Below are 12,861 nucleotides of genomic sequence, written 5' to 3'. Positions count from 1 at the left end.
GACTTATTACATGTTAGCTATCTTGTTCTAAATGATTTTTATTTTTATTTTATTTTTATTTTTGCTTCATAAGTTGTAATATTTTAGATTTATACCTGCACTTAATATACTATTATAGTTGCATATGTTACATTTTTATTACAGACACTCCTTGTTATGCTAGTATTTTATCTCATCCATTTGATTTTTTTTGCTGTTGTGTTGCATATTTTCAAAAAGTGCTGGTGATTGGCCAAATCAACATTATTTTATTTGATGGTACGAGTCCCAATACGAAGAGAGTGATACCAAATGGTGAATGTGCCCTGGGAATGTGCCAGAGGAATCCAGTTTGATTTAAAAAATAAAGGCATAAATGAAAAATAAACTACCATTCTAAGTGTTGGAGCATTCACAGCTTCTGGAGGCAGGTTGTTCCACTGATTAATTGTTCTAACTGTCAGGAAATTTCTCCTTAGTTCTAGGTGGTTTCTCTTCTTGGTTAGGTGACATTGCACTATGGGAAAACGTGATACATAACTTATGTATTTAGCGGAAAAAATTCCAGCAGTTAAAAATATTCCTTACCTGAGAAGCAAAATATATCCTGGAGTACCTCCAATGGACAAGGTAGAGGAAGCAATTACAGATATCACCAAAAAATAGAGGAACATTTTGGAGCATTCCTTTCCTTGTGGACAAGGACCCAATCTAGGGAGCAGCATAAATTAGATTTAAGTTAGATTTTCTTTTCCTTTGCATGAATTGATCTTCCTTGGTTAATTTAGGGTTTAAACTGTGAATAGAAAGTTAATTTAATAACATGTTTCAGCATGTTGTGCAGCCGAAGTCATTCGTATTCCAGTTTGGACAATCCCCAGTGCATGACCCGGGTTTTCTGGAACTCCATGATGTAGGGAGATCACTCAGAATTGGCTTTTCTTGGGTTGGAAGTACTCTGAATTTTTATTTCTCTCTATTTTTCATTTGTTGATAGTGGTTAACCAAACCTGAAATTTTTTTTTGTAGCAACTCACATAAACCAAGTATCTTAAGGTGACGGCCCAGAAACCAGGAGGCTGTGAGTTCTAGTCCCACCATAGGTATGGGTTGGGTGACTTTGGGCCAATCACCAGGAGACTGTGAGTTCTAGTTCCACCTTAACCATGAAAGCCGGCTGCTAGTGGGAGGGGGAGGGGTTGGAAGTCAAACTGAAACATGCAGAGGTAATTTTTGCTCGAGGTGTGAAATCGAAAGAGTCTGACAGATCTCTCCGTGCTGAAGAGACAGGATGAAATCTTTTATATGGTGATATCGTTATGTATTTTCCCCTCCAAATTTCTCACGTTGTGGGGGAAACTTCATTTTTGGTGGCCCCTGGAAGTCCACAAGTAGTTCTAAAAGAACAGAAGCACTTGAAAGCAACATATTAACTGTGGGTTTTTTTACTGTATCCTTAATGTATGGAGTCTTCTTCCAACATCTTCAAGTTTGGTGTAACTGTTAAATGCTGGCCTATAAACCAGATGACAAAGAGTTCTAGTCCCACCTAAGCATGAAAGCTAGTTGGGTGTCTTTGAACCAATCACCAAGTGACTGTGAGTTCTAGTCCCACCTTAGGCATGAAAACTGGCTGGGTGACTTTGAGCCAATCACCAGGAGACTGGGAGTTCTAGCCCCATTTTAGGCAAGAAAGCCAACTAGGTGACTTTGGGCCAATAACACTCTCTCTCTCTCTCTCTCTCTCTCTCTCTCTCTCTCTCTCTCTCTCTCTCTCTCTCCCCAACCCACTTCACAGGGTTGTTGTTGTTTGGGGGAAAATAGGAGGAGGAAGAAGTACTAGGTATATTTGCCATTTTGAGTTATTTGTAAAGTAATAAAGGAGGGATAAAATCTAATAAGTAAATAAAATTTAAAAAATATTTGTAATTTTGGCTTTAGTGAGCAAATGTTCTTTGCTGTTAGGCATATTGGTGTGTGATTTACATGAGTGTATGGCTTTTGTAAAAAATGTTTTTCCTAATATTAATAACAAAGTTGGTGCCCTCCAAACTGGTTGGACACAAAGTTGAAATTTTGGGAGCTATAGCATTAACACATCTAGAAGGTGACACAAAAGAGGGAGGGAACAGGAGAACTACAAGTTCTTGAAGTCTTGCTAGCATCTTTTTCATGTCATGATGGAGGTTCACGTGAGTCCTGCTACTTTTGGAACATCACTGAAGAAGGCCTCATATGAAGCTGACATCAAGAATAGTGTAGAAGAACATAAACTTGGCATTGTGGAAAGTCAGCCCCAGAGAAAGAAATATTTTTGGAAATAGTTAAAAGGCAGAATATATTTCCCTAAAGGATTTTAAAAGCAGAAACCAACTCCGCCCCCAAGTCTCTCTGTCCCAAACAGAAACCAAGTCTGCAGAATTGCAGATGTGATAATCTTGTCAGAAAGACTGGAATCTGAGGAAACTGGGATTAGGAAAAAAGATCCCTAGAATCAACACCAAAAATCTAAGAGTTATCAGCCACACCCCCAGGGAAGCAAGATATGACCCTTAGGACATAATAGGATTAACCCACCACCATCAGAATACCAGAAAGGCACACTCAGACTCAGGTCAAAGTTCATTCCACAGGAACAACTCCAAACAAAAGGCTCCAGAGGGTATAAAAACCCACTCCCTACATGTGCTCACTCTTTTTTCTTCCAGAGCCATCTTCCTGTCTGGCTCTCCTCTTTGATAAACTGCAACCTTCTTTCTAAAGCAGTCGCCATGTTGTTTATTCCCAACTTGGACTGAACCATGATGAAGACTTTTCCTTCAACAGCATCCTCAAGTCTACCAAACCACAGTGAATACAGCTGAGCTATAATTTTGCAGGTATAGTTACAAAATTCATAAAGCAATACAAATAAGTTGTTTAAAAACACACAAACATTGCTCAGAGCTTTCAATATTGGCTTAGAATCTGTATTGCCAATAAGTTGTGATAAAATCACATTCTTGCTTTACATGCAATTTTATTACATTTTCCTGTATTCTGTCCCTGCCTAATATGTTGAAACCAATATGGATTATCTTTGCTGTACCTTTGCTAATTAAGGCAGCTCAATTCCTTTGCATTTAAAGGCAGAGGATCTCTGAATATTCTCACTAGTCTGAAGATCTGTGGAAGAAACCCATGGTTCTATTACTATGACGGATAATCAAAAATAGCAATAATTACAGGTATGTAAATGTTACTTTTAAAACAATGTTTTTAAATACTCCCCTTGCCGTGGGAAGTCGACTTTGATGTTCAATTTTCACTAAAGTTATGCACACAATACTAAAACCACAAGTTTTCACATTCCTTACCTTGCCAGCCTTCACAACCACCACCGTAATACCAGAAAGCCATACTCAGACCCAGGTCAAAGTTCATGCCACAGGAACAACTCCAAACAAAAGGCTCAGGAAGGTATAAAAACCCACTCCCTACATGTGCTCCCTCTCTTTTCTTCCAGAGCCATCTTTCTGTCTGGCTCTCTTCTTCAAGAAACTGCAACCTTCTTTCTAAAGCAGTCGCCATGTTGTTTATTCCCGGCTTGGACTGAACCATGATGAAGACTTTTCCTTCAAGACAATGAAATCAAAGATTTAAAGGGGAAGAAACAGACCAAACAAGAGAAAGAAAGTGGGCAGAATGTAGAAACTCTCTTTGGTTACACTGAAGGTTTTCTGTGTAACATGGATTTTCTCTCTTCCTCCCAGATTATCCCCTGGCTATATGTCATCTGTCTATAGCATACTGAACAAGGTTAATCTTCACTTGTTGTTTTTAGGAAAGGGGAAAGGTGAAATAAAAATGTGAATTGCCTCATACTAGCTTGGAAACCTCTTTCCTTTCCTTTTTCCTCTCCTCTCCTCTCCTCCTCCCTCCCCTCCCCTCCCCTCCTATCTACTGAATGGTCTTCCATTGGTTACTTGGTACAATTCAGGATGTTGATCCTGGGATAAAAGGGCCTAAGTGGCTTAGGCCCTTACTCTGTGCAAGGTGTCTTCTCCCATTATGTCTACTTAGAGTAGTAGGAGAGTACTTTGAAAAGTGCTCCCAATACTGAGACTTCCTTACCTTCTGCGTGGAGAAGATCTGTGTGGTTCCAAGGCTGTAAAATACATCCCTGAAGGAGGCATGTTTGAGTCCTATTCTTCCAGTTGGTAAAGGGATGTATCTTCCTTGTTGCTATACTTTATTTAAATGTTTTACTTAGAAAGGTACAATTGCTCTACAATGCGGTGATGTGAGCACATTGATGAGTGGTTCTTGACCAGGTTATCCTTTTGTTCTGTGAGCTGTGCTGACTCCCAGCAGGTGTCTGGATGCAATTTGAATTTCTGGTTATAATTTGTTTCTTGGGACCAGGACACCTGAAAGGCTTCTCTCTCTGATTACCATTACCTATCCTGTTAGATCTGCTAGGAGGTCATGATGAGATTCCATCAATTTAACACCATCTTTAATGTCACTTAAGGTCAGACCAATGGCTTAACAGTTAAAGACACTGAGCTTATCTGCTGGCAATTCGACAGCCTGGGTTTGAGACCCGAACCCTGAGTGACAGGATTAGCACCCATTACTCTCCAACCTAGCTCCTGCCAACCAAGCAGTTCAAAAGCATGTAAATGCGAGTAGATAAATAGGAACCACTTCAATGCGAAAGGTTACCATGTTCTGTATTTTCATGATGATGGAAGCATCTGTCAGACAACAGAGATTCCCTTAGCTGGGAATTGGAGATGAGCACTGCCTCCTTGAGTCGGTCATGACTGGACAGGGGAAACCTTTAAACCCTTTTAATGTCTCTTATTGAGATGGATGGTCAAATACATTTAATGAATGAATGAATGAATAGCTAAAGAGATCTTGCTGGATCTAGGAAGCATGTTATTTTGGTCATGGCTCCTGCCCTCTGAAACACTTTACCACCTGGGATCAGATTGGCCCAACCTTGATGGCCTTCTGAAAAATGCTTAAGACCTGGTTATTTGCCCAGGTGTGGGAGTTAGGAAATCAGCGAGTTAGGAAATTAGTGAGACCCTTATTTTTGAGTTTTGTTTTGTCTTTTTTAAAGAAAAAAACTTGGTTACCTTTTCTTTTTTTAAATTCCTGATTGTACATTGCATTTCATGTTTTATCTTTTGCAATTTTTATTTATTTTAAAACATTTAAGGAATAAAATTTATGACGCTTAAAAAGTGGGAAGGGGCATATTAAATGGAAAATACTTTATATGTAAATGACATCGTAATCTTCTTCCATTTGGGAATGAGAAGGACAGTGGCTTTCTTTTGCTTAAAAAAATAATAATAATTCCCTTGTAATAAATTATCAAAATAGTGAAGTTAGTTTTGCGTGACAACCCTGCAGGAGTAAAGTAATGGGACTCCCAATAGACCAGATGCATATATTTTGGGGTGGAGTTCCAGGTTCTTGGAACACACAATTCACTTATCAGCACAACAAAGGTTTCTCCTGTCTTGAGGTTTTTTTCCATCGATCACCATATTACTTGTATGATGCTATTTTATTTTATCCTTGCTTTTTATTCATATCTGCAGATTTCTAGGTGTATGTATTTCTAAATATCCCTGATCTGTGTTTTCCGATCAAAGGCCATAACAAAGGGAGGTCCTCAATTTCCTGAGGACTTGGTTCAACTGCTGAACTCTTCTCATTGTTTTTCTGATATAAAATCAGACATTGCATACCTGTTAATTAAGATGGTTTACTTTTCTCCATTCCGGGATGATAGAAAATGATCCTTGATCTTCTTCCTTTTGTCACTGCCTTTTCAGATACCTGACACCCTCAGACAGGCTAAGGTAGAGATGGACTATCTATGCCAAGGGTGTCACAAGTGATATACCATGCATTTTTGTAACAAGCCCAAAAGGTTCACCATCTGAGGCTAAGTATACCTAGTTCTGCAGGAGATGACCAGGCTGAGCCCAAGGGAGGGGTCGAATGCGTCATCAGTCTCGAGTCTCTTTGCGCCCAAAAGAGATCAAAGTCCAGCCCACCTCAAATTCCACTGACCTTTATTTACCGCCAATTTGCTTTGATCCATTAATAGATCAGATTTTTGTAGACAGCATTAGAATGCAATAAAACTGTATTCATTTGAACTGCCTTGGCTCCAGATTTTCTGTGCTTGACAATTCTTCCTTAATCTGCCCTCACTGAACTTAATTTCCAGTCCACTGCTCACAAACATTGTTTATCTTCTAAACTCTTTTGCATGCTCCTTTAATTTGGTGCCCAGGTTTGGATGAGAGGACTTGAATAATGGTCTGACCAATACTATTAAGTTTGGGCCATGGGGGCAATTACAGGACAAATCACAAATCCCACTCTCTTTTTATGACCCTGTAATCCTTTAATTCGGAGTAGAGTCTGGGCAATTGGCTGGAGCTGAGTGTTTACTGATGCCATGTGGAGTTCACAAACCCCATTAAGAAAAAAAGAAAAAGAAAAAAAAGAAAAAATAAGAACCATCAGCAATATGATACCACAGAATTATATTTATGTTTTTTTCTTCACATTGCAACATCCATGTTGTTCATTTTGTGACACATTATCTCTAATAATTCTGAATATATATTTACTATAATACATTATACCAAGAGGCACTTCCAGTAATTCTGGCAAAAAGGAGCTTCATTAATAGTGTCTAACTTACAAAACAGTAAAAATAAATAATGTTTATCTAAAAGATTTCTCCTGTTTCTCCGCCTGTACAGAATCTATTTTGTACAAAACATTTATCAGCCATTAACTAAAAATCACTTAACAAATACTTGTGAAGGGAATATATTAAGTATTGCTACATGTCTTAAGTGCAAGATATCCGTGAAAAGAAAAGCCAACAGAGATTTCGGTCAGTTTGTGAAAGATCATCAGCTAAAAATACAAGGCCTTGTTTTGAAGTTTTTGTCTTAAAGAGGTTTGGTTACAACAATATTGGCAATATATAAATATAAATTAATGCAGGTAGTATTTAGTGAAAAGAAGACCGTGTTGAAAAAATGGACATCTACAAATACTGAATGCAGGAGTTACAGTTCTACAGTACAACAATGGTTGGCAATTTCACCTACTTGGGAGGGATGAAAATGTCGCAACTGAACCCCTTTTATAAAGCCTCATTTGATTTTAGTGGGACACTGAAGGAGGAAGCTGTGTGTTGTTATGAAAGCACAGATACTACTTTCGGCAACTTCTTCAATGCCCATATTTCTTTCCAACTTGAAATAAAGATACAAAGAAACTGAAGAACTCAGGTAATGAGTGAGTCCTTCTAAATTGCTATTTCTCCACCATTTTCCCCACTTTCCTTTACTTTGGCTCTTCAAAGAATGTTGGAGTCGATATTGGCTGCCAACAACTTTCAATAACTCTTATCTCTATCTATCTGGGATGGATATTCTCGTTCAGAAGGTCATCGGTCCCTTACTAGGATCATGGCTATAAGGGTAGACCATGATGGTCGGACACACAACACTAGTTGAAATATCACTTTTTGAAAAATTAATGGACCTTGGAAACATTCAGGTCTGGCTTGATCGCCTTCATGTCTCCCTTTTTTTCCCATATGAAGAAAAAGAGTACTTCATGAAATTGTTTTTGAGGAAACCTTCAACTCCACTATGAACCCCACAACTCTACTAAGAGACCTTGATGGGGCAGACAACCAACAATGACTGAAAGACTCAAACCTGCCAAGGTGAACTGGAACAATGGGTCCTTCAGTCAACAGCCACTTTTGATTTGTTGAATGCTCAGATTGAACAGAAGACTCAAATACAACCGTGTGCTGAAGGTGCACATCTCAAGTTAGGAATCTACATTACTTGCTCTCAAGAGAAACAAGAGAACTGGCTTTAATTCCCATGATGGTCAAATACACACCCATCTTTCAAAGGTTTGCTGGGGAAAATCATTCTTAATTTTGGTGCAAATGAGATAGATGGGTGGGTGGATGTATCCCAATTTCATGGAAGTTAGGCATCAGCTGTGCATGGAACATTACAAGGATCAGAGATGTAAAAGTTACATGTCTTTGCACGTGAGTGCAAACACCCTCTGCTCATGTGTGAAGCTGTGCACACACATGTGCCTCACCACTCACACACTCTTCCCATGCCAGGCCGGGCTGACAAGCCAGAAAGACTGTGGACTGCTGCTCTAACAAATGTATCTAGGTCAGATTCATGTCTGCTAGCAATCGCTAGAAAATCAGAACAGCAGATAAATAATCCTTAGATGTTAGTACAATTGAACAGGAAAGGATTGACATGTAAACACAAACTTTCCAGCAAGTACTTTTGTTCCAAACATAGAACATATTTATAGGCAATTTGAAGCCATTAGACTCTGGTTTGTCCTCTGAGAGCTTACACAGTAGTTACCAGAATGTGAGAATTGTCTCTATAATATGCATTTGGACAGTGGTGTTTGCAGGATATTGTAAAAAAATATATAAGATGGTGGCTGTGATGGTGTAATCGAAGTTTCTAATCCCCCTCCCTTTTTTGGCATCATATGTACAATACACACAAAAAAAAACAGACTAAGCATTGATTGCATCATCATAGCTGCCAATCTTGACTTTTTTGGCCATACTCTGTGGTCAACTCTATGCAGCTGGAAAGACCATGAAGGGAAAAATCTGAGATGTTCGCTTAAAACAGGGGTCTTCAAACCTGGCCCTTTTATGACTTGCTGGCTGAGGAATTCTGGGAGTTGAAGTCCACAAGTCATAAAAGGGTCAAGTTTGAAGACCCCTGGCTTAAAACATTATACGTGAACACTTGCTACACCATGTTCTAACTATCTGCAAAATTTCAAAGACATTGCTGAGCTATGGGAAAAGCGCAAGAGGCTGAACAACTTACTAAACAATTCTAATGTGCATTTTCCCCTCAGTTGGAACTGGCTTAATCTAAGTGAAGGGAGGCAAGGATGATGCTGGTTTCAAACATGGCTTCCCAGACTGGATGGTGCCAAAACACCTGATCCTCTTTAAAAAAAATTGTGAGGCAGTGAAAGATTCCCTCAGAAGCTTTAAGGCATCAGTTCCACACCTTAAGAACTCCCAAATTTCCCTCTAAATCATAGCCTTAGCCCCCATCTGTGTGAACCCTGGTTCAGGGTGGACTGTAAGAACCCAGCCACTGAGGTTCACAAACCACACATTATGGCTCAAGGCAAACTGTAAACATGGCAAATCATGGCTTATTCAACAATCTTCAATCACATTACAAATTAGGGCAAAATGAGAACTGAGTTTCTACAGTTCCAATACATTCAGCAACAATCTGAACAATCTGCGTAGGGCAACTTTGAGACTTGTGGAGTCCAACATGGGTGGCTGGGGAATTCTGGGATTTGAAGTCCACAGGTCTCAATGTTCCCAAGGTTGGGCATTCCTGGTATAGACTGTGAATTTAGGAGATCCCAAAGAACCAACTTGGGAGAAAAACAATGAGGCAAAATAAAACTCATCCTGAAATACTAGTAAGATAGGGAAATGGGTTGGCTCAATAACCAATCCAATGGAAATAGGGCAATAATTTCGGAAATATTTTTGAGGGCACACTTAGTTACAGACTGATCTCCTGTCACATGTACTACTACTTAAAACTCTGTGATAAACAGTTAGGCTCCGCTGCTAAATTGCAGCATTTCGTTACACTCAAATGTGTCTCGTGACAGTTGCTGTTAACAAGCCCACCCATCTGAAAAGAATTCATCCAATTCCATTCCCAATCGTGCAGGACTTCATTTGTCAAATTCAAAAACAGTCACATTTCATGGGAAAAAAATCTTTTTTTTCTCTTTTAACTATCTTTACAAATACAACCCAGCTTCCCCTATCAACAGGACACTAAAAAAAGTGCCTCTGTATTTATGTGTAGGCTAATAAAAATTAGTTGTGACCAATGAAGCATTAAAGATGGACAACTAATCATCTAAAGAAGTCCTATGTCTGCTGGTGAATTTCCCCCCCCCCTGTGTAATGGAATCTTGCTTTTATAGCTGCCAAGACATACAATCGAGGTGGGCAAACTTTGACATCAAAGTTTCTTCTGCAATTTCATGACATCCATCCGAACTGCATTTCAAACCATAAAGACTGGGATTGCATTTACTTTAAAAAATAAAACTGAACATTACCCAGATGGAGGACGTAAATAGAATGACAGAAACAGGCAAGTCAAATTGTATTTTGTTTTCCCAAATTATGCTATTTTCTTTACATTCTGGCATTCATACCTATAGACCTCCTAAAGCAGGGCTCTTCAAACTTGGCCCTTTTATGACTTGTGAACTTCAACTCCCAGAATTCCTCAGCCAGGCACGCGTGCCTGGCTGAGGAATTCTGGAAGTTGAAGTCCACAAGTCATAAAAGGGCCAAGTTTGAAGAGCCCTGTTCCTAAAGGGACGCTTGAAAGATCTTCTCAAGTGGTACCACTCAGCTAACTGGGTTTTAGGAAAAACGTTAAAGCAGAACTTATTCAACTTAGGATGCGGTGAACAAATATGAAGTACAGGATGGGGAACCACCTTTCTTGAAAACCAACAGCACAGCAGCTTCCTGCCTTGATTGGTAGTAGGGTTTCTTTTTCTTCTTGTCCTTTTATGCAGTTGTTTTCCAAAACTCTTGTGCCAGAAATCAAACCTATCTGTCTAGAACAGGGCTTCCCAATATTGACAACTTTTAAGACCTGTGGACCTCAGCTCCCACGGCTGGCTGGGGAATTCTGGGAGTTGAGGTCCACAGGTCTTCAAGTTGTCAATATCTGGGAAGCCCTGATCTAGATCATTCACTTTCTAAACTGCTGTCCTAAAGAACCATGGCATGCTCTGGAAATTGCTTGTTGGTTGTGAAAGGACAGATAAATGACAGGGAAACGTCCTTGGCTAAAATACTGGGTGGGTCACTGCATCTACAAAACGTCCTCCGTTATCGTGGCAGAAAATGCAGGGTGGCAGCCTTCCTTAAGGGTGTGTCCCTCCAGAAGTGTGTCTTCCAGAATCCTCAGCAGTGGCCAAGCTGTCTGAAAAATTCTGGAAGTTGAAGACCTCCATTTGACTTTGTGTGGGACTGCAGCGAGTCCTAGGCAGTGTTTCACCTAGGTGGTCCAGGTGCTCCAGAATCCTCGTTCCCACATGCAATCAGCTTATAACCAACAAAGCAACGAAGAAGAATTGGATCCCTTGAAGCAGATTTGGGATTCCCTCCGATTGAGGTCACCAGGCACCGGGTTCGCAGTCCATACGCACATTCCAATAAAAAGCAGAAGCGACGGTTGCCCGACGGGCGTATCTCATTCACAATCCATCTTAAAAGTCACCTTTCTCATGCTCACAAGACACAGGAAAAAGATAAGAATGCAATGAAAGGTGGGAAGGATCCTAGGGTGTCCCTCCCTTCATTGAATTGGAAATGCCTTCACACAACATGGAAAATTGCCACCACCAACGTGTGGTAACGTGTTGATGCTTGAAACTTGCTCCCCCAAAGTGGGAGGGGGGGAGAGAAGGGAACGTGGCCTAAAAAGTTGTGCAATATATAGGTAGGAATTGCAGCTTGCACAAGTTTTCAAGGGGCAAGCTTTTTCGGATAAACCAATCAAGACCCACCAAACAGCAAGAGAGGGGGCTCGCTCCAGAAATGGGAAGTCCTGTTTTCCAGAGCTGCTGTGGGCTCACCTCCATCTGGATTTTACTGAGCTGTGTGGAAGAATGAGCAAGCAGTCCAAGGCAGAGTTCTTCACGCTGAGAAAGAAGAGAGCACATTCTCTGCAATGGAGGGGCATAATCTTCTGGGAAGACCTGCCAAAACCTGTCTCCAAAGCAGAAAGCCCTTCCTTTCGCTCCACAAATTGCGGTGCTCCTGTGTTGTGTGCCCGTGATGTCCTGCAGGTGCATCTATGCTGGCAGTCGGGATCAACCATTAACTGACACAATCAGTTGCTCCACTTCCAACAAAAAACAAAACAAAAACAAAACAACAAAGCCAACACAAGGGCAGTACGGCCTTCTCCATTTCACTGAGTATTGTCTCAGTTTCAGATGCCTTTCTTTTTTTCTTTTTAATAATATCACAGGCAGCATCGTATAATCATCTTTTTAAAAAGAACAAATAAACAAATATGCAGCTTATAAACCCAGGCTAATATTTTCTGTATGTGTGTGTGTATATTTATAATTCTCCAATGAAAAATTTGTAAAAATGGCCGTTGAACTGTGAAAGCAATGTACCTCATGGGAGGGAAGGGAGGGAGGAAGGGAAGGAGGAAGGAAGGAAAAGGAAGGAAGGAAGGAAGGAAAACTTAAAAACAGCTGTAGGTGAATTATCCCGTATTTCTACAGTGTCGTGTCTAAACGTTGTGCTGGCTTGTAAAAACAATTGGTACGCAAGGTGTCCTTGCATCAAATACTGTACAAAATTCCTGTCACTGTCATTGGTTTTCTTCTGGAGCAGTGTTATCGTCTTCCTCTTTGGCCTTTCCTTTCTCCTCTTCCTCCTCTTTAATAGCCTCTATTTGCTCAGAGGACGGGTGCAGTGCCGTTGATGGCTCCCCACTTTGCTTGTCCTTCGCAGCTCTCCTCTCTTCCTCTTCAATGACCTTCTTCCACATCTGGTGGTTCTGCAGCAAGTGCTGAGTTATCTGGCAGTAGACTTTCCTCCTCCTTTTTCCTGCCAAAGGCGATAAGCAAACATAAAGCCTCATTCACATTGGAGGAAAAGTCTGCAAAACCTGGCTTACATCGACATCAATGGAAGTAGGGTAGACAGGGCCCAACTGGAATAAAGCAAATAACCACCACGTA

The 12,861-nt window shown here is 40.4% G+C and overlaps 1 protein-coding gene across 2 annotated transcripts in view; it reads right to left on the bottom strand.

The window, feature by feature from the left end:
• Nucleotides 1-6,522: 6,522 nt before the first annotated feature.
• The window catches only part of PDE3A (phosphodiesterase 3A), a 302,639-nt gene continuing 296,300 nt past the window's right edge, over nucleotides 6,523-12,861 (bottom strand). For both annotated transcript variants that reach the window (XM_081330553.1, XM_081330554.1), the window contains one exon: nucleotides 6,523-12,727. In XM_081330553.1, the coding sequence (XP_081186679.1) occupies nucleotides 12,489-12,727 (239 nt within the window). In that variant the 3' untranslated portion in view covers nucleotides 6,523-12,488. The remainder of the gene's footprint in view (nucleotides 12,728-12,861) is intronic.

The sequence above is a fragment of the Vipera berus genome (assembly GCF_964194415.1).
Source record: "Vipera berus genome assembly, chromosome: 6".
Taxonomy (NCBI): Eukaryota; Metazoa; Chordata; class Lepidosauria; order Squamata; family Viperidae; genus Vipera; species Vipera berus.
The sequence above is the reverse complement of the archived record's forward strand: the minus strand, read 5'-3'. Positions and strand labels throughout refer to the sequence as shown.